The following is a 24,148-nucleotide window of genomic DNA, read 5'->3' as shown; positions in this document are numbered from 1 at the left end:
TGGCTTAATTGATGATTATAGCCTGACCTGTGTAAGAGGTGAGGAGCTCTATGGATATAGTAGGGAGGCCCCCACATGCTATTCTTGCTATATTGAGCTTTTCCATGACTATGAGCATGATCCCATACAGCCTCCTTTGCACCCATAAAGAGAACCAGCTGCCCAGTGACCAGTATTGAAGAAAGATTTGTTTGCCAGACTGTTTGGCTGCACCATATGTGGAACTGGAGGGAGCATGGATGAGTGCCATCTTGTCTTTTACCTCAAGCATCAGAACGATTTGGGCCAGCTCTGGTTAGGAACCCTTCATTTGGAAGTAAACCTGGAAAGGAACAGGTGTGAGAAGCTGAGGTTCAAGTCCAGTTGGTACATTCAAACTGTCTTTGTAGCAAAACCTGAAAAATACTGTTGGCCCTCCGAATCCACGGATTCTTTATCCACTGATTTAACTGTTCATGGCTTGAAAAAATATATATTTTTAAAATTCCAAAAAGCAAACCCTGATTTTGCCATTTCATATAAGGGACTATTTCACTTTGCCATTGGATATAATGGGATTTGAGCATCCACAGATTTTGGTATCCAAGGGTGGGGGGGGGGGGGTTTCTGGAACCAAATCCCAGCAGGATACCGTGAACCCACTGTATATGACACTAAGCCAAGGCACTATTTAGGATATATCTTATATCCTATATACCTCAGTCATTCACTCACAGAAATTATGTGTAAATTAAGAAACTTAATGTTAATTTTTGGTGTTTTATTGAGTTTGTGGGGCATACATCTGTTAGTGTCACGCAGAACTTTAAAACTGGTCACTGGTGGATGTATATATGTTAATACATAGAAAAGACCCACAGAGGAACTTCATAAGGGTGGATTTTAAGTGATTAGATGTTCAAAATATCCTGTAAAAGAAGAAAAAACAACTAATGCTGAAAATACTAAAATTTTGGGTTGAACTGGTTTCGGAATAAGTTGATAGTTTCAGGGCTTCTTAGGAAATGAACAACAAGCATCCTTAAATATTGCATTAGCCAAGAGAGAGGTCCTGCAGATTATCTCCTGTTTATCTGGAAGAGCGTGGGAATTGCATATGATATTACTTCCTGTTGCTTTTTATCAAATTGTCCAGCATAGTGTTTCCCACATGCATAACTCTTGGAAGTGACTGTATTTTATTTAGCCTGTGATCCTTGAAGCTGATAAAAACAGTGTTCAAAAAGAATATAGTTGTTATTGGGATGGTTGATAAAATTTCTTAGAACCAAATTAAATCCTGGTATTACCAGATTATTTCACGCCTGTGTCATATTATACAAGCAATCTATATTTTGCAACAGAAAGACACATTTATAGTGAAGAAAACTGTAGAATGCAGTATGTCATTAAAATTCACAGGTTAGAGCCAGGCTCCTCATTGCACTTAATGGTTATTGAAATCAGTGGGGTATTTGGTATAGTTTATGTACCATTGATATGAATGGCCTCAACATTTACAGGGAGGTCTTCACTCTCTAAATAATCCAGCATATGAATACCAAAAATATTTTTAGAATCTTTGGCCATATAAAAATATGGAATGCTGGGTAAGTATGTGTTTTATTATCTCTTAGGGTGCATCTACATTGTAGAAACAATGCAGTTTGATACCACTTTAACTGTCCGTGGCACTATCCTATAGAATCCTGGGATTTGCAGTTTGGTGAGCTAACAGCATCTTTGGCAGATGAGGCCAAGGTCCTTGTAAAACTGCAAATCCTATGGATTCCATATGATGGAGCCATAGCAAACTGGTGTCAAACTGCATACAGTATATTTCCAGTGTAGATGCACCCTTAGTGTAGAAAGTGGCCCAGATCCCATATCGATCAGGTGGAGCATAATGTCCTACCTGCATTGTTTTGTGTCCTTCCCCCCTCCACATCCCAGCAGCAGCCAAACCCTGAGGTGGTTGCTGCTTCCTATTTGGCTGGGGAGGGAAGGGGGAAGGCAACTGAGATGATGAATAAGCAGCTGCTCTCATCTTGGAAGAAGAAGAAATGAGAGTGTACCCACAGATGGAGTGCAACTCTTCTTTTCCTTCTGGAAGTCTAGAGCAACTGCATCTTCATCATCTGAATTGCCTCCTCATTGGTAACCAACACCAGCAGAAGTGCTCCCCTCTGGGCTTAAGAAGTGATGGAGGTGGGGAATCTAAGAGTGCTAATGTGCTATGTCCAAAAAATGACATACAGTTGGCCCTCCTCATTTGTGGCTTTGATTTTTGCAGCTTTGATTATTTGCAGTTTTGATTAATATGTTCTCTCGGGAATCTCTAGGTCCTCTAGCAATAACTCTGCCAGAGTTGTGCTGGAGAACCTAGAAGTTCCTAGAGAAAATGCTCTCCTCTAGGCATTTGTAGGTTCTCCAGCATGATTCTATGATCAACTTCTGGCAGATGCTGACCATAGAGCTGGATTGGAGGACCTGGAGATTTCTAGAGAGGTAAAAAGGTAGCCCTATTGATGGGTGCATCAGATATATACAGATAGGGGAATATGGATATACATATATCTACATACACATATGTACATAACTGCTAGAAAAGCCCAGTTTTAGTGCTCAGAGCAACACTGCAAAAGAGACAGCTGCATTTCTTAACTAAGTATATTTGTTTCTTTGGCCACAATAAAACTAATCTGATCAGTACATAGTTAAATCTGGTCACAAGACAACTAAAAGAATAACAGATTGTACACACAGTATGTTTTAAAGATCCTGTAAAGTGTTTCTCTGAATAAAAAGGAAGAGATGCAAGGTATATAGTAGAGAGGTTGGAACCACAGCCCTAATTAAAATTATTGAATTATAATTAGAATTATTTCATCGGCCACATTGGCTGAGGCTGATGGGAATTGGTGTCTAAGGACATCTCAGGCCATGTACATAAGAAAACTGTAAAAATACTGGTAGTTGATCCAAGTCTTTGCTGCCAGAAGAAAAAGACAAGACTCCCATCTATCCACCATTGGTTTACAGAAGCTGGTTTGTCCAAGAGTTGGATCTTGCTTCAATGGCAGTGATGGGACAATGCCCTCCATCACACCTGCTGGAGCCTAGCTTAAGGGACAGAGATCAGTTTTATTGCAAGTGTAATTGAGTCAGTCTGCTACATCTGGTCAAGCACATGAGACACGAAGCAACTGTCTCATTCTGACTAATTCTCCTTTTGAGGGTGTGGGTGACTTTGGACAAGTCACATGCTCTCAGCCTCAGTGGAAGGCAATGGCAAACCTCTTCTGAAAAAACCCTTCCCAAAAAAAACCCATCATAGGTTCACTTTATGGCCATAAGTCAAAAATGACTTGGAGACACACAACAACAAACAAGAAAGCTTTGATTTTAATTTAGTATTGTGTATGTATGTATGTATGTATGTATACACCCATATATGTATGTATACAATAATCTTTTCTTTAACCCATGTTCTATTTCAGTTGATACTGTAAGCTGCCATGAGTCCTATAGCAGGAAAAAGTCAAGATAAAAACAAAATTATATAACAAATAATTGTACACACTGAGACTCTCCCCCCACAAAGATGAAAAAGTTCACTGTGAACTTTGCCAAGAGCAACACAAAACGGATAGCTCTTTCTTAACATGGGAAAACTGCATGAGGGTGGGAAAGAGGGTTCTAAACTGACTTTTAAAACCAGCCTTGGTTGTATCATCTTTTATTTGGGAGCAATATGTTTAGCCTTATTTTCTTAATCTATTCTTTTTTTCAAAGAGCAATACTTTAAGCAAAGGTCTGTGCATATGCCTGCTCTCTATTTGTATTTTCATCTAATGCTACCATCATGGGTTGGTCCTAAGAAGATTAGAGGGGAGGAAGGTCACAGTGCCCACACATTTTGGAAATTACAACAGATATTCCCTCCCCAAACACAGTCAGGACAAACACTGCCTTGAGTGAAGTGCTGTCACAGTGGATACTTTCCTAATTCTTTTTGCTTGCGTTGATAACTAAAACATGCTTATGGATCACTGGAGAGGGGACAAGATACTGCTGTTGTTGTTGTTGTTGTTGTTGTTGTTGTGTGCCTTCAAGTAATTTCTGACTTCTGGGGACCCTAAGTCAAACCTATCATGGAGGTTTCTTTGCAAGATTTGTTCAGAGCGGGTTTGCCATTGCCTTCCCCAGATGTTGAGAGAGTGTAACTTGCCCAAGGTCACCCAGAGCCTCAAAAGGATGTGCTGCCAAGTTATCTATGTTAGCATTTCCCAAAGGTCAAACACAAGTGAAAAATAGTCACTGCTCATAAATCACAGTAGATGCACCACTATGTTTATTAAGAGCCACCACAACTTATCGATTTACATGTTAAATCCTTTGAAATTGATTTTATTGTGAGAGATGTTTGGATAGAGGATGGGATATAAATATTTAAATAAGCATTTTGCTCTCACTGGATTTTTTCCTGAGAGTTCTGTTTAACAACAACAACAACAACAACAACAACAACAACAGCTAGAGAGGTGGCAGTAAAGTTAAATCAGGTAAACACTGGGGAATTATCAATCTCCTTATTCCCTGCCCCATCTTCTCACTTCTTTGGTTATATCCGCACTGCAGAAATAATGCAGTTTGACCCTGCTTTAACTGTTAGGGCTCTATCCTATTGAATCCTGGGATTTGTGGTTTGTTGTGGCACCAGAGATGTCCGACAGAGATGGCTAAATATCTCACAAAACTACAAATTCCCAGAATTCCATAGCAATGTGCCATGGCAGTTAAAGTGGTGTCAAACTGCATTATGTCTGTGATGCAGATGCAGCCTTTGTTTGCAATTCAGTTTTTGGCTTGCAGAGATGAAAGTATCTAACCAGATATGTAATTAAAGCATGAAACAACTGGATCACCCAACTTTAGTCTGATTTGAAAAGCAAACTTTTCAAAGCAGTAACATAAAATTAAGATTGAAGGCCTCTTGATAAATTCTGCACATCAGACCCTGCTATATTATTAAATAATAATAACTCATGTTTGATAAGAGGAAGTCTCTAATAAAGTCACTCATTCCTCATTCCTAGGTTAACCAGTTGGATATGTATGAACATTATTCACTGTTCACCAAGACATTTCCTATCAAATTTAGAACTCAGGTTTTTTTAAATCTTTGCATGAGTTTTCACGGATATAAACTCACTTCATCCAAAGTTTTGGTCTTTTGTACCTCCAAGTTGTTTCCAACTTACAATGACCCTAAGGAGAACTTATCATGGGCTTTGTTGGCAAGATTTGCTCAGAAGGGGTTTGTCATTGCTTTCTTCTGAGGCTGAGAGAGTGTGACTTGTCCAAGCTGGGTTTCTATAGCCGAGCTGGGATTTGAACCCTGGTCTCTAGAGTCATAGGCCTACATTCAAACCATTACACCACACCAGCTTATGACTCCTCTTTAATTGCCAGAGCTGCTTCTTGTGGGATCCTGGGATTTGTAACTGAGTCAGGGGCACCAGAGGAGCTCTCTAGGTGAGAATTGTAATTGCCCCTTCCCAGCTGCACATCCCAGGATCCTATGCTATGTTGTTTTGGTAATTAAAGGGGAAACCTAGCACTGTAATTGTGCAGCATAAACGATCCCTGGGCTTTAGCCTACTCTCTAAATAATTGTGATAATCTGTTTGCCAAGCCAGCATGATTTGAACACAGAATTATGCTGCTTGTAAATTCAAGGAGAATTCATTTTTATGAATTTGTCTGGCCCTGAGTACTGTGGATAAGCAGCTTATAACAGCCAAATACTATAACACACCTCATAGTGCTGTAAATTTGTAGTGTGGACACAACACAAGTTATTTTGATTGTGTTTGAACTGTATGTTGACCAGAATCTTGAACCTTTCCAAACAGATTTCCTGGACCTTCAGCTAAACTTCATAATACAATCAAAAGAGCGAAGTTCAACACAGTTTATAGACACATCAGGAAGTAGTGGCTGGGATAAACAAAAGCTGGATCAGCTCTGACTATTTTCAGTGTTGCATTCCACACCTACATGGGAAAAAGTTACTCACTTTGCAGCACAGCAGCCGTGTAATGCAACCAGGAATCATGCCGGCCACTAAACATTTTGTCTAGTTCAGCTTTAAAAGAGTCTATGCAGGTTTAATCAATGTATCTCCAAAGACAAATGACTGCATATTTGTCCAACACATTATATACGGAGGCCATATCATTTATCATCTCTACTGTATTGTCCTAAATATTGTCATATATTGTAGGATGTTTTATCAGCTGCTGAAAGACTTATAGGCATTTCCTGATCACTTCCCTAGTCCTTCATCCCTAGTAATGGAATATTTTGTTACTGTTTTGTATCTTAATTTTTCTGAATTTTGTAGTTGGTAACACAGTTCTAAACCATTCTGGGACGAAATGAAAAGCTGCATGGAAACGCCTTAATTTTTATACACAGACACACCTCCATCTGTAACAGCATTCTAATTTGACAGAGAGTTAGGTTTACAAATACTTCAAAACTTTGCACTCATTCTGATTTTAAGGCCCTTAGGGATAACTACTTTTCTTGAAGAGCAAGTCTTTCAGGTTCAATATACATGCACACTGCTTAATTGCCAATTACTGATAAATGGCAGCTGAAAATGTGAAATGACTCCATTTGAAAATTATGATGCTAGAAGCAATACAAAGGTTCCAGCTCTTAACACAGACGTTGCCAAGAAATGTTATCATTGTGGGCCTTCAAGTCATTTCTGGCTTATGGTGACCCTAAGAAAAACCTGTCTTGCAAAAATTGTTCAGAGGGGTTTGCCATTGCCTTCCTCTGAGACTGAGAGGTCCTTGGCCAAAGTCACCCAGTGGGTTTTCATGGCCAAGCAGGGATTAGAGCTCTGATCTCCAGAGTCCTAGTCCAACACTCAGACCACCCCACTGTTGGCTCTTCTGTCTAGGCATTACTATAAATCAGACATAAAGCTCCACTGGGTGACAAAATAATGAAATATCCAAACAGTCTCTCACACATGGTTCTCCTTCGCTGCTTACTCGCTGCCTAGCCCACCTCACCAGGTTGTAAGGGTAAAAAAGAGGGGGAACAATATATACCACCCTGAAAACTTTGGAGGCAGGATAGAGGAAAAGTACAAGAAATGCCTAAATGCAAGGAAGAAAAGCATCTTAAAAACGAGCCTCAGGAATCAGATACATATACTGAGACTTATTTAATATTTCTATTCAACTTTCCTGCTAAAAACCATCAAAGCAAGGAAGATATCAGAATAAATCCGTAAGACAATTAAAAGCAATAATAAAACCACTTTAAAATTAATAAATTGCAAGACAGAAGGAAGAAGCAGAAAACTAGTCAATAAAAGACATGGGGTTATTTACCAAGAAAAACTCTTAATGCAAGTTTAGTGTATAGAAGCAATAAGGATATGTTTAAAATAAAATCCCTGTGCACACTGAGCAATAGCCAGCATGGTGTACTGGTCTGAGTGTTGGACTATATGATTCTGAAGATCAGGGTTCAATTCACTGCTCAGCCATGGAAATCTGCTGGCCACACACTCTCAGCCTCAGAAAACCCATTTATAAGTTTAGGGTTGCTGTAAGTTGGGAACTATTTGAAGGCATAAAATGAGGTACAGCAGCGTCGAAGGTGGTGGCAAACCTCCCCAGATACACACTTCTGCCCTGAGAAGGATCCCCACCACATCAGAGGCATCCATGGTGAACTGAATCTGTGGATCATACTTTTTCTGTGTGTTAAATATGGGTTGGTGTGTGTGTGTCTAGAGTTATTTGTGGTTTTTTCACTATCACAGGCATCCTGCACATGTAATATCAGCAGATATGGAAGGATGACTGTATTTAAATCCAGGCAAATTTCTTTGAGCACAGGAAGCAGAAATTCCCTCAGCCACCTCTTACTATCTTTAGCTGTAAAAATGCAAACAGAAATTAAATATTGAATAACATACTACTCAATGACAACCAAAAGCTGTTGTCTCAGATGACAGTCTCACTCTGCCTAATGGTATGGCTGGTCCTGTGAAAGTATATATTTTCAGAATATACGCTTTTTGTTTTCTCTAAAATGCTGTGTAATTCCACCGAAATGACAATAAATATGATATATACTGTCTTCTTGGTTTACTCAGTTTAATCTGGACACAGAATACAGGTACAGTCGGCCCTTCTTATACACTGATTTTTTATACACGGATTCAAGCATACACGGTTTGAAAATGTTCAAAAAAAAGTGTAAATTTCAGATATCAAACGTTGATTTTCTACTTTTTATAAGGGACACCATTTTGCTTTGTCATTATATTTAATGAGACTTGAGCATACACTGATTTTGTTATACACGGGGGATCTTGGAACCAAACTCTAGCGTATAACACGGGTCCACTGTATTTCCAAAGGGCTTCTGTCTCCAGGAGTGTTTGTCCAAGTTGTTTCAAATTGTTCTAAATTTCTCACCAAAATGCAGCATTCTAGAATAGATAGTGCTTTTAGGACAAAGCACAGCCCCTCAGGCTGTTTTTGTGGTCCTTATACCCACTGGACAGTCCTTTTTTCTGGTAAAAAAGTCATGGAAGCCTCCAGGAGAAACGATTTAAAAAGAATGCAGCCTCACTTCCTTAGTTAATTACTTTTTAAAAATATATTTTTTTCAAAACCAGGAGTTCCTTCTTGCTTTTTTTGCTATTTTTGGCAATCCATGTGGCCTCTGAATTCTAGATATTTTGAGCCACAGCTCCCATCAGCCACAGCCAGAATGGCTATTGGTTTCTGGACTGATGAAACTTGTCATTTGCAGTATCTGCTCCTTGGAACACTGATGAATTGTTAATTGGAGCACAGTGGTTGACCTGAATGGAGAGGGAGCATAGATGAAGAATACTCTGTATTTTGTTTTATGATTTTCTGATTGATTTTGTGGCTTTAGACTCAGGGAGGGTAGTATCAAGGCCTTGTAGCAACGATGTGGACCATAGTTTAACCACTTGTGGAAAACACCATCTTCCAGACTGAGTTTGGCTGTTTATTCTTTATGGAAATTTCCAGTTCTCTAGATGTGAGCTTAGTTCTAGCACATATTTTCAGCTTTTGTTCATTGCCACATTGGTGTACAGGCTGATTTGTCAACTGAAATGACAGAAACGTTTTTTTGAAAACAACACAACAGCCTGGTGAAGAATTCATATTTACTCTTAAAGTGAGTCACCCTCCTGTTCTGGTTTTTCAAGCAGTGTTTCTATTTTGGAGTAGACCTTTGATGTCTGTTCTTTTCCTGACTTAAATTTCTATAAACACCAAAAGAGACATGGCCACTGTTTACCCAAGGGAGGCTACAGTGGACATTAGAGTCAAGCACATGTACATAAATAAAGAAAGGAATAAAAATAGTCACTACACCTTTCCCAGAATTCATATTTCAAGATTGGGAATGGCTGATGCCTTGAGATTTGGGAAGGAAAGAGCAATGGAGGTGTCTTCAGAAAGGTAAGAAGATCAGAAACTGGCAGTTCTTCATGTGTTTCAAAAAACAGGCAAAGTGAATGCATAATGTCCATGTTCCTAAGTCTAAAATTAATAGGATCTGTACTACAAGGGACAGATCAAGCATGGGCAGCTGTATTCCTCTGGATGTTTTTGGACTGCAGCTCCCATAATCTCTCACTATTGGATAAATTGGTTAGGCTATATAAGTATTATAGGCCAAAAAACCTCTCAGGGGTAGCAGAGATAAGTCACCTCTCTGTTATATGATTGAGAGCTGCAAGAACTACATGAGTTTCCTCCAGGCTGTGTTGATTTTATTCCAGTAATGGTAGGTCTAAACTGGTGGAGGAAATATGTGATGAAACTGCTACCTAATATCTTGAGGGTTAGCTACTGTTTTCCCAAGAGTATCCACTTGCCAATTACCGGAAAATAGGAGGGCACAGATTTGCATCAGATGTGCCTGTGTTGATTTATATCTATAGATGCAAATTCAGAAATATTGGACTTAAATAGAAATGCAATAATCTGACCATAGTGAAGAACACTGTGACAGAACAACCTGATAGTCTGCTCAATCTGCTGACCAAGTGTTAATAGCTGCTAGGCAGCTTGAAGTTTCTTGTCTATCCCCCTCCTTATAGTTTATTATCTTTAAAATGGACTTAGACTGCACAGTTCTTCATATAGAGGACCGTCCTCTGTAAAGCAAGGTGCGTTATTATCTAATTTCCAAAATTTGAAATATTCCAAAATCCAAAACTTTTTTCATACACACCTGAGATAATGACACCAATGCTGTCTGATGGTTTAATGTATACAAACTGTGTTTCATGCACAAAATTATTAAACAGGTTGTATAAAATTAGCTTCAGGCTGTGTGTATAAGGTGTATATGAAACATAAATGAATTTTGTATTTAGACTTGGGTGTCATCTCCAAGATATTATGTATGTATATGCAAATTCAGGTATCCCAATATCCAAAACACCTCTGGTCCCAAGCATTTTAGATAAGGGAAATTCAACTTGTACCGTACCAGTCTCCCTAATGGCGTCTTTAATTTTTTTTTAATTGTTTTTGTAATAAGCAGAACATTCGAGAATGCACAACAAAACAATCATAAAAACAAACAATAAACATGGTCATTTTTTCATCTCCACACCCAAGAAAAACAAGTCAAAACCTCTGCATAATGCAGCATTTTTCCTCCCCAATCCTTCACTGTATTTTGCCTCCACATGTCTGCAAACTTCCTTCCCTGCAATTGTCAAAAAAGAAAATCTGTAAATGAAGTGATATCCCTTCTGGTCATGTTTGGCGCACTGGCATGGTCCACTGGGATGCTGCTGGGGTGGGAAATGGCCCTGTTTCCTCCGCAATTGCCCTCCTCTGTCTAACATAGAAGTCTTCTCTGGCCTAGATTACTGATATCTGGTTTTAGTTGGTAATGTTAGTGATTTGACCTAGTTTTGTGTGTGTGTGTGTGTGTTCTGTCTTTGAGAGATAAACCTTTGCATTTGTTTTCGTTTCCCATCTTGGGAACCCAACAGGTTGAGTTCATTTTGTTGCTTTATTAATCTGCTTGTTTTCCTCTCAATGCAGCCTAATGTCCATGCTCATTGAGGACAATGCAAATTGTAATCTAACATATTTGGGGGACCTTCGTTTGAGGAAAGTTGTCCTAGCACATATATCATGGTTACAAATTCACTGTATGAAAATAGTGGTTTTATTTTTTACCTTTTTCCTTTTTTTTTTTTTTAAAAAGTGTCTTAGGAACCGAAACCTCTGGAAAAATGTTTAGACTTGTTACTGAAAATCTCAGAAATAGTCTGATTGGAATCAAGTATCAGGAAATAGACATTATGTGAAGAATAATGTTGGCCTAATCCAGAGAAATACATAATTATGACAGGATATTTTTTGAGGGGTGTAAATTTACTTTTAAATACATTTTGGACAAAATTCAACTTAATATATCTGTTTCCCTTCACAGAAAGACCCAGACTATTTGAAGCTCTGGTTGGACAGTTTTGTTTCTAGTTATGAACAGTTTCTGGATGTGGATTTTGAGAAACTACCCACTCGGTATGTAGAAACAAATTTTCTACTTGGGTCCCTGAGTAGTAATAATATTACTGACTTAATAAGGAAGTTTAACACAAGCATGTGTGTATCTTTACATATTTATAAATGTATGTTATTTTATGAAGGCGAGTGTGGTGTCATGGTTTAGGTGCTGGAGTGGGTCACTGGGAGATCAAGGTTCAAATCCCGCCTTGGCCATAAAAATCCACTGGCTGACCTTGGATAAGTCACACCCTCTCAGCCTTAGAGGTTGGCAATGGCAATCCCCCTCTGATGAAGCTTGCCAAGAAAACTCTATGATAGGTTTTCCTTAGGGTCTCCATAAACTGGAAACTACTTAACTGCAGCAACAACAAATGTTATTTATATGGGACTTTTCTATATTGTCATTTTTTATTTGAACATTTTGCAGGAAAATGTGCAGTATAGAGGTAGTGATTCTGCACATAATTGTATGTGGTCTAAATAAAGTATTAGTCCTACCTTGAGTAGACGCATGGAAATAAATAGAATTATATTAGTTAGGACTAACTAGATCTATCAACTTTAGGTAGGACTAATATTGTATCTAGCTTTCTGCCTTCAAGCATCAACCGGTAGAACGGGACACCCAATGATGTTTTATAGAATAGATATAGAACTAGCTCAGCAGAGTAGGCCTGTTACAGCATTGTTATCTGACTGCCAAATCCATGAGTTTCACCCACTGTCCATTTTGTACGCCAAGCCCTCTGTTAAAAGGGAGGTTCATTGCTCATGCTCTCAGCCACAGGGGAAAGCAATGACAAACCTCTGAACAAATCTTGTCAAGAGAACCCCATGATAGGTTTGCCTTAGGGTCGCCACAAATCAGAAATGACTTGAAGGCACCCAACAAAAGCAACAACACATGTCCGAGAAGTGAATACAATTTTACTTCCTCCTTAAAATGCATAAGACAACTTTCCCTGAGCACCAGTTTCTCTGATGTGCTGCACTTTGTGTCTTTCAAACACAACTCCCAGTGTATTCTAAACCAATTTCCAGGTCATTCCAGTCAAACCACTACAGGTTAGCTATTGCTTAAAGCAGCAGTAACCCAGTGTAAATTCTCAAATGTGAATAACCCTTATTTTTGTGGCTAGGATTCTCGGGGGGGGGGGGGGGGGAGGAGAAAGTCTCACTGGTATTTCTTGATTGTCCTGATTGACATTCTTTAAAAATGGGTTTGAACTGCTAAATTATAGAGGCAAGTAAACATTCTTGTTTGCACTGAACCAGGAAATAAATGCACTATGTGCTTCTTGAATGTACCGTACTTGTTGCAGCTGAGGGGCTGCAAATCTTCAAAAGCAGAGTCCTTTGTGTGTGTACTCAGAAGGGCAAGACAGTGTAGTGTGTCCAGTGGGGCTGACTACTTAACAAGGTAGTAGGACTTTAGGGCAGGACTTTGGGGGCAAACCCTCAGCCCCCCCCAATGAACAGGAGCTCATTTTGCTTTGGGTATACCAGAATACATCAGGGCTGGCTTATCACATTTTATTTTAAGATCATTAATCTGGATTTCATTGTGCTTCTCCAATCTTTCTGCCATTTTCCTCCTGTCCTTGTTTTGTGTTAGGTCATACAATACATTTTTTCTTTCTTGCATGGAAATTCATACAGTACAAGTTTTGTGACACTTTTCCCAATGTATGTACTTTTTAAGACATTTTTCTTAATGCATGTCCTTTGGTACATATTTCCCTCACTGACTAATAGTATAAGTTGGTGCTGCATTTGTAAAGATACATATTTTGAATTGTGTGCATTTATTTATACTTCAGGATTTTACAAGAAGGGGAAAAACTGCCATTTGTCGTTTCTTCATGATGATGAAAAATACATGTATGCTTTTGCTAATCTTATGGAACATAAACTGGATAAATTCATTTGATAAATTCAGTTATTACAGTTTTCTTTTTCCTCCTTAACACAAGTTGCCATATAAATTGTTGTATGTATGTATAAAACTGTTGAGACCAAAGTCTAAAATGACTGAACGGAACCACTAAATAACAGCTTTCAGGATTGTAGCCTTAATTTATTTCCCTTACGGATGACTGAATATACCTTTTGATTGTTTAAACCTGTTTAACAGCACTGCGAACAAAAATATACACTTCCCTATCAGTTCTTATTACAGGAAACGTCGCAAAATTCCTGGCAGATCACAACCCATAAGTCACATTTGGCTAGGTGAATTGTGTAGATGTGCAGGCACATTGTGTGATTAAGTCAGAGGAGAAATAATATCAGTGGAATCTGGCAGGTTAATTTGGATTTTTGCTGTATTACCTTTTAGATTAAAGTATTACTGTTTTTCATCTCTTAACTAATAGTATTTTTGGATAACAACATGGTAAAAGATTAAAATTGGGGGGAAACCTGAAGACTGGAACTCTGTATGAACAATACCATTCTCATAATTGTGTGGCGATGTTTTTAGATCAGTATTTAGTATAAAATCTAGTGTTTTGCTCTGAGATTAATGACAGGATTAAAGTTGCGACCTAAAAAAACAGCATATGGGGTTGGCCTTGTATTGTACCAGATGTACAAGAGAAAATACCTAGTCAGCTAAAGGGACAGGAAGACTGCTACTTGGATGGCTGACATTGCCATTATATCACCTATTTATTGTGTGTGTATATTAGATTGCTGTTGTTCAAATGGTTTCTGACCTCTGGCAACTCGGAGGTAACCCTGTCACAGGATTTTCTTGGCAAGATTCGTTCAGAGGGGGTTTGCTTTTGCCTTCCTATGAGGCTGAGAGAATGTGACTTGTCCAAGGTCACCCAGTGAATTTGCTTGGCTAAGCAGGGATTTGAACCCTGCTCCCCAGAATCATAGGAGGTTATCAAATGAGGAAAAATTGGGGAACAGAAAGGCATACTCCTGGCAAAGTCGCTCAATCACGCTGGAGATTTTCAGATGACATTGCACTTATCCAGGAGCTAACCCATGAAGATCCAGAAATGCTCCAGCAACAAACCATTTACGGGACTTCTCCATGAATGGTATGTTGCTGGAGCATTCCTGGATCATTGTGGGTTAGGTCCTGGATAAGCGCAATGTATCTGAAAATCTTCAGCATGATCGTGTGACTTTTCTGGGAGTACTGTATGCCTTTTACTCCCTGCGTTCCCCCCCCCCCCCCCCCCCCCCGTATGATAATCTCCATAGTCAAATGTTCAAACTACTACATCACACTGACTCTCTGATATTAGATTAGAAGAGTACTAATTTTTGCTCTCTGTAATTATTTGGATTTGTGAAAGATGGAGTCTTTCAGAATATGCCACAATGTATTTATGATATATCTTTGTAATACTGATGGAATATTGAATACAAAGATGGATTTGTAATGACGACGATGTATTGAATATAAACATGGATTTGTATATGGAAGAACAGCTATTGCTTTAAATGTTTGTTTTTGTAGAATTGTTTTATAACCCACAACTTAGAAATTTGAATTTCTCCTTTTTCAAGGAACAACTCTCTTTGAGGTAATTCTTGGTCTTCCAGGCGGGATGTTGCTAACTGCATTTGTATCCAACTGTTATTGCAGACTTTTCTTCCCCAATTCATTCCTGGAGTAGCTTAGCACCTCAGTCCCTTAAGATGTTAAAAAGTGTAAAGGTTTCCCCTTAGACGTGATTGTCTAGCCATGACCGAGATGTTACAAGGGATTAAATTCTGGTGAAATAGTGATGGCTATATATATCTGAAAATCTAACAAGAGTCATGTTGTATGAGACCCAAGCCCCCCCTAGTAATCCAATGTTCTGGTCACAAAGTGTGCAGAGTCACAATGTGACTAGAATCATGTTGTGTGAGACTTAAGGTCCTATGTTGTGGTCACACACCAGACACCAGAAACAAATTATGAATATAATGGCAACCCCTTCCCCATCTGCTAGTGCTTCCTCCAGTAACTGGTACATAGGTGCCTCTACTATTGGAGGAAATGTTGCCCTTGTGACTGTTAGAACCTGATAGCTCCATCTTCTGTAAATTTGCTTAATCCTCATTTAAAGCCATCTAAATTGGTGAACATCTTTACCTATGCGGCAATTTTTAACTACCGGTATGTGCTGTGCAAAGAAGTACAGATTTTTCTTTTGTCTTGAATCTCCCACCATTCAACCTCTTTGGATGACCCAGCATTCTGGTAAATTTTGGCCCTCCAGATCCATAGTTTCAACCATCCACAGTTTGGAAAATATTAAAAAAAATATCCGTTTCAGACAGCAAACCTTAATTTTACCATTTTATATAAGAGGCAGCATTTTACTCTAGTACTGTATATATAATGGGATTTAATTTTGGGATCTAATGGGATTAGGGTTGCCATAAGCCAGGAGCTCCAAACCGGGACAAATGTAGGACAACATTTTCAAAGGTAGGGCACGTTTTTATAAAAATGGAGGACACACAAAAAAATTGATGGTTTTTTAAATATGTTAATCTAAATGCATGTTTCTAAGGCATGATCAAAATGGAGGACATTTTAGCATTATTCCTAGACAGATGGCAGAAATGGACTTCCCTTTCTGGCCATATTTATATATTTAATAATGAAAATAATGAAAAAAAAAAAATCAAGACAGGGGTGCATATATTTAATAATAAAAATAATGAAAAAATAAATAAAAAGCAATAATAAAAATTAATAAAATAAAAAACAAGAAATAATAAAAATTAATAAAAAAATAAAATAAGTATTTGATGTTTTAAAAAAATAATTAAAAAACCCAAGGCAGACCTAATGGCCACTGACTCAACTTTCCTCCTCCTCTTCCTCCTCCCCCCGTCCTCTTCCTCCTCCTCCAAAACAGGAGCTCGTCCCCTGCTTTGGCCAGCCGGCCATTGGCCAGCTGGCCAAAGGGAACGGGATCCTCAGCGTGCGCCGCCCTGGCCTCAGCAGGGGCCAGCGGCAGCACATGTGCAGTAGGGAGGCGCGCACACGCTGCCGCTGGCCACTGCTGAGGCCCGGGCAGTGCGCGCTGATGAGCCCGTCCCCTTTGGCCAGCCGGCCAATGGCTGGCTGGCCAAAGCAGGGGGCGAGCTCCTGTTTTGGAGCCCCGCGTGTGCACGGGCGGGAAAGCCCTGGCGCTGGAGGCACGGCGGTGGCGGTGGCGGCGGCGCTGCTGCCGCCCAGGAGGAGGAGGAAGGCGGAGCTGGAGGAGGAGGTGGGTTGGCGCTGCCCACCAGGAAGGTGGGTTGGCGCTGCAACCAGCTGCATTAGCGGCAGCGGCAATGGCCGCAGGAGCGGGCCCCGAACCGGGACCAAGGCATGGGTGGGGGCCAAACCGGGCCGGGACCGGGAGGGCCCCCCAAATGCAGGATTTTCCCGGCGGCCCCCGGGATATGGCATCCCTAAATGGGATGGATTTTGGTAACCATAGAGGTTCCTGAAAACAAACTCTTGTGGATACCAAGAGCCCACTATATTATGAGAGAGGGTGGTAGAAAAGCTGTTCTATGTATTTCCTCCACCTTAAGTATAGTAAGACACATATCTATCCCTATCTCTCCCTACTCACATTTCTCCCGCCACCAAGCAAATGCCACAAGCCCTTGGTATCCCCTGGGGTTTGGTTCCAGGATCCCCCATGGATACCAAAATCCGTGGATACTCAAATCCCATTAAATACAGTGGCATTGTACAATGCTATCCCTTATATAAAATGCCAAAATCAAGTTTTGCTTTTTGGAATGTGTATGTATATGTCTATGTATGTATACAGTACACACACACACACACAACATATATGGTATACATGCAATATACCCTGGATAGTTGAATCCATGGATAAAGAACCCAAGGATGTGGAAAGTAGGTTGTAGCCCCAAATATTGTAACCGTTCTTCATACTGGAGTTGTTGCAACCGTCTGACCATTTTGGTTACCCTTTTTTTCCTCCTTTTCCAACTCAACAATATCCTGTTTGAGAGATGCTAAGAAATACATTGTAAGGCCTCCTAGATGTTAGCATGCCAGTTCTTGGTCTGCCTGTTACATCTTCTGTTGGGAGGAGAGGCCAAGCTGTCTGCAGCAGAATCTGGGCCTCTTGACAGCTGTGCTTGCAGGACACAAAAGATTAATCCACTCTGCTGCTCTGTGTGCTTCCCAGAGCATCCGTGGCATCTTGTTCCTCTTACAGTTGAAAGGGTGAAATCTTGCCAGCTGGTAAAAGCCTGTTTGCCTTTGCTGGAAGGAAGATTTTTATTCCCCCTTTCATATTGCGAAAGAAATTTCAATCTCTCAATCTAATGACTGTGCTAAATATACAGAGGATGCACCTGCAATAAGGTGTCTTGAACAATAGGGATGCTTGAGTCAGCTGCAGAATAAAAGTTATCACATAAATATAACAATACACCTCAGGCTTTCTGTTTAAATGACTAATTTGGGGGCCATTTTTGTAGCAGGCAGAGATATTGATATCCTGTAATTACTTGTATCCTGTAATTTTGAAAATGTTATTTCTCATTTGATTTTGACCTTCTAATTAGCATAGAGGATTAGAGCTGGTTAGTTCTGTTTCGGGAATGAAGGAGTCAGGAAAATAATAGAAGTACTAGGCTGGGCTGGTAGTTTTTTTCCTCCTCCTGTTCTCACTGGGTTTGTTAGATTCAAGGCAATTGCAGAACTCTTTATTAATAATTGCCAAAATTCACATTATTCTTGTTTTTATTGTTGTTGTTAAACTGGAACTTGCTGTCCACCAGATGTTTTGGATTGCAACTCCCAGCGTTCCTTGCTTTTTTTCTAGGCTTTGATGACTAGGAGTGTTGTTTCATCATCTGGAGAACTGCATGATTTCTGGACTTCGTTTAAATTAATGAAAGCACCTATTGTAGTGAACAAGTGGTATGACAAGCTGTTTAGTTCAGAGAAACAAGTTGCATTTTAAAAAATGTTATTGTTGTATCATTACCATTTTTATGGGCAAGAATTTGAAAATCTAAAGTAAGCAAGGAAGTAAGCAAGGAATACACAAGGAAAACCTCCACTTTAAGGGATACAAGGCCTCTGCTTACTTCTTCACAGTTGATGCATTTGGAACACAGGACTAAGATCTATAGAAAATTGTGATAAAGGAAAACAGTGGACAGGACTCCTAGGAGCTAAGTGGCCATCCTATCGGTCAGCCAATTTAAAAAGTGTGTGAGAGTGAGGAATGTAGTGGTTTCCAGACTGACAGTCAAGATTCAGTATAGTTGCCAGTGTCCAGTACTGATACCTGCCCTAAGATCTGTCATTTTAATTTACCTCATTGCCTTGGAATGAGGGTACATTTGGGAGCACTGGGAAAAATTTAAATGGAGGCCTCTGGACCTAGATCTCTAGAGTGGCTATCAGGTAAATGCAAAATAATTTTTAGGAGGTGCTTTTCCTGGTTCCCTCTTTAACACAGAGCCAGCTTTGTATGTTAAGGAACAGCAGTCCAGCAGGAAGGAGTCTGCCACCCTTCATTATACATTCCAAAACAGAAGAGGAGTTACCGTATATGATGTAGTAAGGGAGGTCTTTCTCATTTGGAGGAGTGTTGCTTATTTTGGCTTCTTGAACATCCAAAATTTCAATCACTGAGATTTCTACGGACATAACAAAGGAGATGCCAAAAATGTTAAACAGCTTTGTGGATGAAATTGCAATGATTTGAAGAGCAAAATCCACCCAAATGAGTGCGCTTCCTCTAACTGGGGTTCTAAGCCTCCTTAGAACTTGAGATACAGGGATAGCAGAAAAGCTCCACTCCTTTGACCATGCAGAAGACATCCTCTATCTGTAGACTCCACTCCTATTCTGCCCAACTCTGGCCTCTTATCTGCTATCCCTGTATCTCAGGTTCTAAGGAGGTTTAGAACCTCAGTTAGAGGACTCTCACCCATTGTATAGTGTAAAGATATATCATTGAATACTAAATTTAGGATTGTCCATTACATTGTATTCCCCATTTCCATGGATGTTTGTGAAAGCAGACAGTGAAAAAAGCTGATAGGAAGAAAACTAACTCATTTGAAATGTAGTGCTGGAGAAGAGTTCTGCAGATACCATGGACAGCTAAAAGGACAAATGAATGGGTCCTAGAGAAAGTCAAACCTGAACTCTCCCTAGAAGTCAAGATGATTAAATGGAGACTGTTATACTTTGGCCATATCATGAGAAGGCATGACTCACTAGAAAAGTCAGTAATGCTTAGTAAGGCAGTAGAAGGCAGTAGAAAAAGAGGAAGAACACATTACCAATGGATAAACTCAATCAAGGAAGCCATAGCCCTGAGTCTGCAAAGCCTGAGCAGGTCTGATGAGGATAGGATGACTTGGAGGTCCCATTCCTAATATATGATTTATGTCCATTTATCCTCTGGTGCAGGGACTGGCCTGTTTGCCCAATGTAAAGTGCTGAAGGGCATTGCTAACACAGTATAGCATAGATCACATTGGAGGATGAGCATGTGAAGGCCCCCCTAATATTGTGGGTGATGCCATTAGGTCTTGTGACGACATTTCCTGGATAAATGTGTGGGCAGAGTTGGCATCATGGTTTGTAGCAAAGCTTAGTACCTGTGTTGCTATATGTGTCGTGTGTTGTCCTGTAGGTGAGTACCTGGTTTGGAGACTGTCCGTAAGTAGGGATGCCATATCCCGCCTGTAGGCAGGACAATCCCACTTTGGGCGGTGCCGACCCGGTCCCAGTCCGGTTTGACGCCAAAACCGGGACTGCACCACCCGTGGCCACCTTTGCCCCCGCGCGCGCTGCGGAGACCTCCAAGGCCTTGCTGGGGCCCGGGAGCGCTCTCTACGGTCGGAGCTCCAGCTGCAGAGACGCTCCCTTCCAAGCCCCAGCGAGGCCTTCGAGGCGGCGTCGCGATCCTGGGAGGAGGAGGAGGCCGCTTGCCACCGTGGCGATGGCTGTGATGACGGGCGGCCCCCGCGCCCCTTCCTGGCCTGAGAGGAGGCCGAGGCTTCCTCCCAAGCCGGGAAGGAGGACAAGGTTTAAAAATGTAGGACCTTTTTTTTAAATTTCCTGGCCAGGAAATTTAAAAAAAAAAAAGGTCCTACATTTTAAAACCTTGTTCTACATTTCCCCCGGTTTGGAGGTCCTCAGGTATGGCAACCCTATCTGTAAGCGAGTAAAGGTCTGCCACCAAGGGCCCTTGAAAGAGTGGGCATTATTGTCCAGAGTAAGCTGTAGTTCATTGAGGATGTGTTTGAGTGGTTCCAGTTGGGAGCTGCACATGACCACTAGTGGGGTTCTGTCACTTGAGCAGGACTTTGGTGTGCTTCTAAACTGGGACAGTTTACAGGTTGTATCTCCCTTATCTGAAATGCTTCGGAACAGAAGTATTTTGAATTTATTTATTTATTTTTATTCGAATTTTGGAATATTTGTGTGTGTGGAGAGAGAGAGAGAGAGAGAGAGAGAGATCTTTGAGATGAGGCCCAAGTCTAAACATCAAATTCATTTCTGTTTTGTGTATACTTTATACACATAACCTGAAGATAATTTTATACACAATATCTTTACTAATTTTGTGCATGAAACAGTTTGTGTACATTGAACCATCAGAAAGCAAAGATGTCCCTATATCAGCCACCCATGTGGACAACTTAGGATTTTGGTATATTTCCAATTTTGGAATTTCAGATAAGGGAGATTCAACCTGTACTTCTGATACTTGCCGTGTTCATTTCAGGCTATACCCAGAACCTTAAATAGTACATTGCTTTAATGCCCCTTTCTTTGATTCACTGTAAAACATAATGTTGTAAAAAATATTTGACATAACCCAGCCTTGATTAAGCACTTCTAAATCCACGAGAAAACTGTGTATATATTGAAGTCTTTACTACTGAAAGTAATGGGATTAAAATGAGTTTAATTAATGTACGTCATGGCCATTGAAACTTTTTTACGATATTTTTTTACTATATGTGGATCATCTGTTTGGTATTTAGTGGTTGAGCCTGTACCTGTTTATGATCTCATCATCACCATGTGCAAGTTGTATTTGATGATTCCATAGGGAAAGTAAAAAGCTTTAAAAATCTAAAAAAAATTTAGATGGCTAACTATTAGATTAAAGTGAAATTTCAATTAAATTGAACTTATTGCCATACTTTTAATTTATTTACCCTTTGACACTCAACTATTGGTATTCTTTTGTGTTCTTGAAAGTAGTAATGCTGCCAAGGCATAAAAAAAGCTGCAAGAATAATGCTTTTAGGCTATTAAAAATAAATGCTGGGTTTATTTTTAGGGTGGATGATGTTCCTCCTGGAATATCGCTGCTTCCTGATAACATCCTTCAGGTCTTGAGGCTGCAGCTGCTAAACTGTGTCCAGAAATTGTCAGATGGACTGGAAGAACCACAGCAAGCCTTGTCACTCCTCCTCGTCAAATTCTTCATAATCCTTTGCCGGTATTTTATTTTATCTAAACTGGATGCCTTTTCAGAGGCGGATAGGAAGTGTTTTTCTTGGGGAGGGTGAGAGGCCACTAGTACTTCCCTCTTTAGCTAGCCACCTTCTGTCTTACCAACTCCCACTTCTGTTGCTTAACCTTTCTGGAACCCACCTCTTTCTAACTTATTTCACAGCACTATCTCCCCACATCACATGATCTCCATCCTCATAATATTAGTGTACTGTCAGTAATGGAGAATTAGGAGTACCTGTGCCCAGAGTGATATAGGGGCAAGCCATCTGATGTGAAATGCATTGCATTCCCCTATTTCTAGTTCAAATCTAATTCAACTCCAAAAACTCACTTACAGTGTCCAGGTGACCCTCACAAATTTGAAATGGTTGGCCTCTATATACTGTGCTGTTGTGAACAATATTGTTATAGGTGAAGGAAGGCTTTAGATCCTATCCATGGTAGGTTTTTCTTTCTCTTGGCCTGGGTCATATTTCCAATATGAAGGCATGCAGGTTCTTGATATGAGTTTACTCTGCATTTTAGTGTTTTCACACATTGTACAAGATGCTTTTAGAAATAATTATGCATATTCTCTCATTTCAGTCTTTTGACTGAATGCTAAATCATGTTAAAGCAGTTTTACCATGTCTTACCTCTCATGTGTTTACTTCTGTTTCAGAAACTTGGCCAACGTGGAAGAGATTGGGACTTGTTCCTATATTAATCACGTCATTACGATGACTACACTCTATATTCAACAGGTAGAATGTAACAGGCATATGTAACTTGCTTAACTTACTTTTTCATAGACAGTAAATAATACCTCATTCAAATTAACTCTTTATCTTATCTTTGATTTGTAGCTCATTTTTTCTGTCTCTTTGAATGTTCTTAATCACACCATTGAAACTGTTCCACAGTGTTAAATAATCGCTTAAAATTATTTAGGAATATATAATAAACCTATGAAAGAATAATCATCCAGGAAGTGTGTTAATAATTTTGCCCTGCTAATTTTAATGCTTAGCCCTAAATTATCTCTGCAAATTTTGTTACACACTATATTTTGAACGTTCCAAATGTACTATAGTTAGAAATAGCTTTCCCCCTCAAATTACATTGAAGACCCCTGTTCCCATAAATGTTAAAGTCTAAGATATCTCTGCTAATTTTGTCAACCATATCTGTAGTGGTTGTTGTTAGCATTTATATAGCATAATTTGAGTGTTCCAAGTATTTTGAGTAAATATTGGTTACAGACACAACTATAAGTCGGTATGATTTGTTCCCGTGTTGCCAGTGGGAGCTTGAGACCAAGAAAATGTGCCTTCGTTAAGTTACATTTTTGACTACAGCCTCCTAAATCTCCATGCCACTGACTAGACCACACTGGAGGTTTCAGGCTTGATGGCTCATTGCTGTCATTAAGACAATATTTTGTGCCAAAGTCCATGGTGGAAATATTGCTGAAAAATACTTTTAAAGCATTACATATAAGAGTGTTTTTCATTCCCCAAGATCTCTTCAGTGCAAACTGACTTGAAAATATCCACACGGCAGCAGTTTTTCACTCTGGCGGATAACTTCTGCCAGTTTGCATCTGGTTTAAAGCATATTTTTTTCTTTGCAGAGGAGAATTCACAAACTACTTCTTAAATCCCCTGTGATAATTTTCAGATTTAACAAGAGGTTGGGGGACAACCTCTGGAGAAATAAACATGGAAAACATACATTGTTTGATCCAGAGGCACTTTTTCCTACAGGAACTTTCACACCCGCTCTCAAAACTTCTTTTTGGACTCAGTCCCATTTTATGTCACTTTGTTGCCCCAGTGCAGTCTGCTGCTGAAAGACAGACTGTTTCATGAGTACATAGATGGTACATTATTTGGTCATTATGCTTTATTTCTTACACAGTTGAGAAAAGAGCCTATATGGAATTTTCAGTGAACTGCATAAAAATCTTCAGTTCTGTTAAAATCTAGGACCTGATCCGGTGTGTCCAAAACACACGGCAGAAGAATTCTGGGGAATTCTGGGAACTGGTTTTATGAGACATTTAGCCTTCTCTGTCAAG

The 24,148-nt window shown here is 39.8% G+C and overlaps 1 protein-coding gene across 1 annotated transcript in view; it reads left to right on the top strand.

Annotated features, from left to right (window-relative positions):
• The window catches only part of LOC149313575 (neurobeachin-like protein 1), a 120,287-nt gene that overhangs the window by 9,546 nt on the left and 86,593 nt on the right, over nt 1-24,148 (top strand). The window contains exons 2-4 of the mRNA XM_089519364.1: nt 11,521-11,612; nt 21,911-22,072; nt 22,751-22,832. Of these exons, the coding sequence (XP_089375490.1) occupies nt 11,521-11,612; nt 21,911-22,072; nt 22,751-22,832 (336 nt within the window). The remainder of the gene's footprint in view (nt 1-11,520; nt 11,613-21,910; nt 22,073-22,750; nt 22,833-24,148) is intronic.

The sequence above is a fragment of the Sceloporus occidentalis genome, unplaced genomic scaffold, assembly GCF_023333645.1.
Source record: "Sceloporus occidentalis isolate IW3139 unplaced genomic scaffold, rSceOcc1.0.p SCAF_4, whole genome shotgun sequence".
Classification (NCBI taxonomy): Eukaryota; Metazoa; Chordata; class Lepidosauria; order Squamata; family Phrynosomatidae; genus Sceloporus; species Sceloporus occidentalis.
This window is presented reverse-complemented; position numbering and strand designations above follow the sequence as displayed.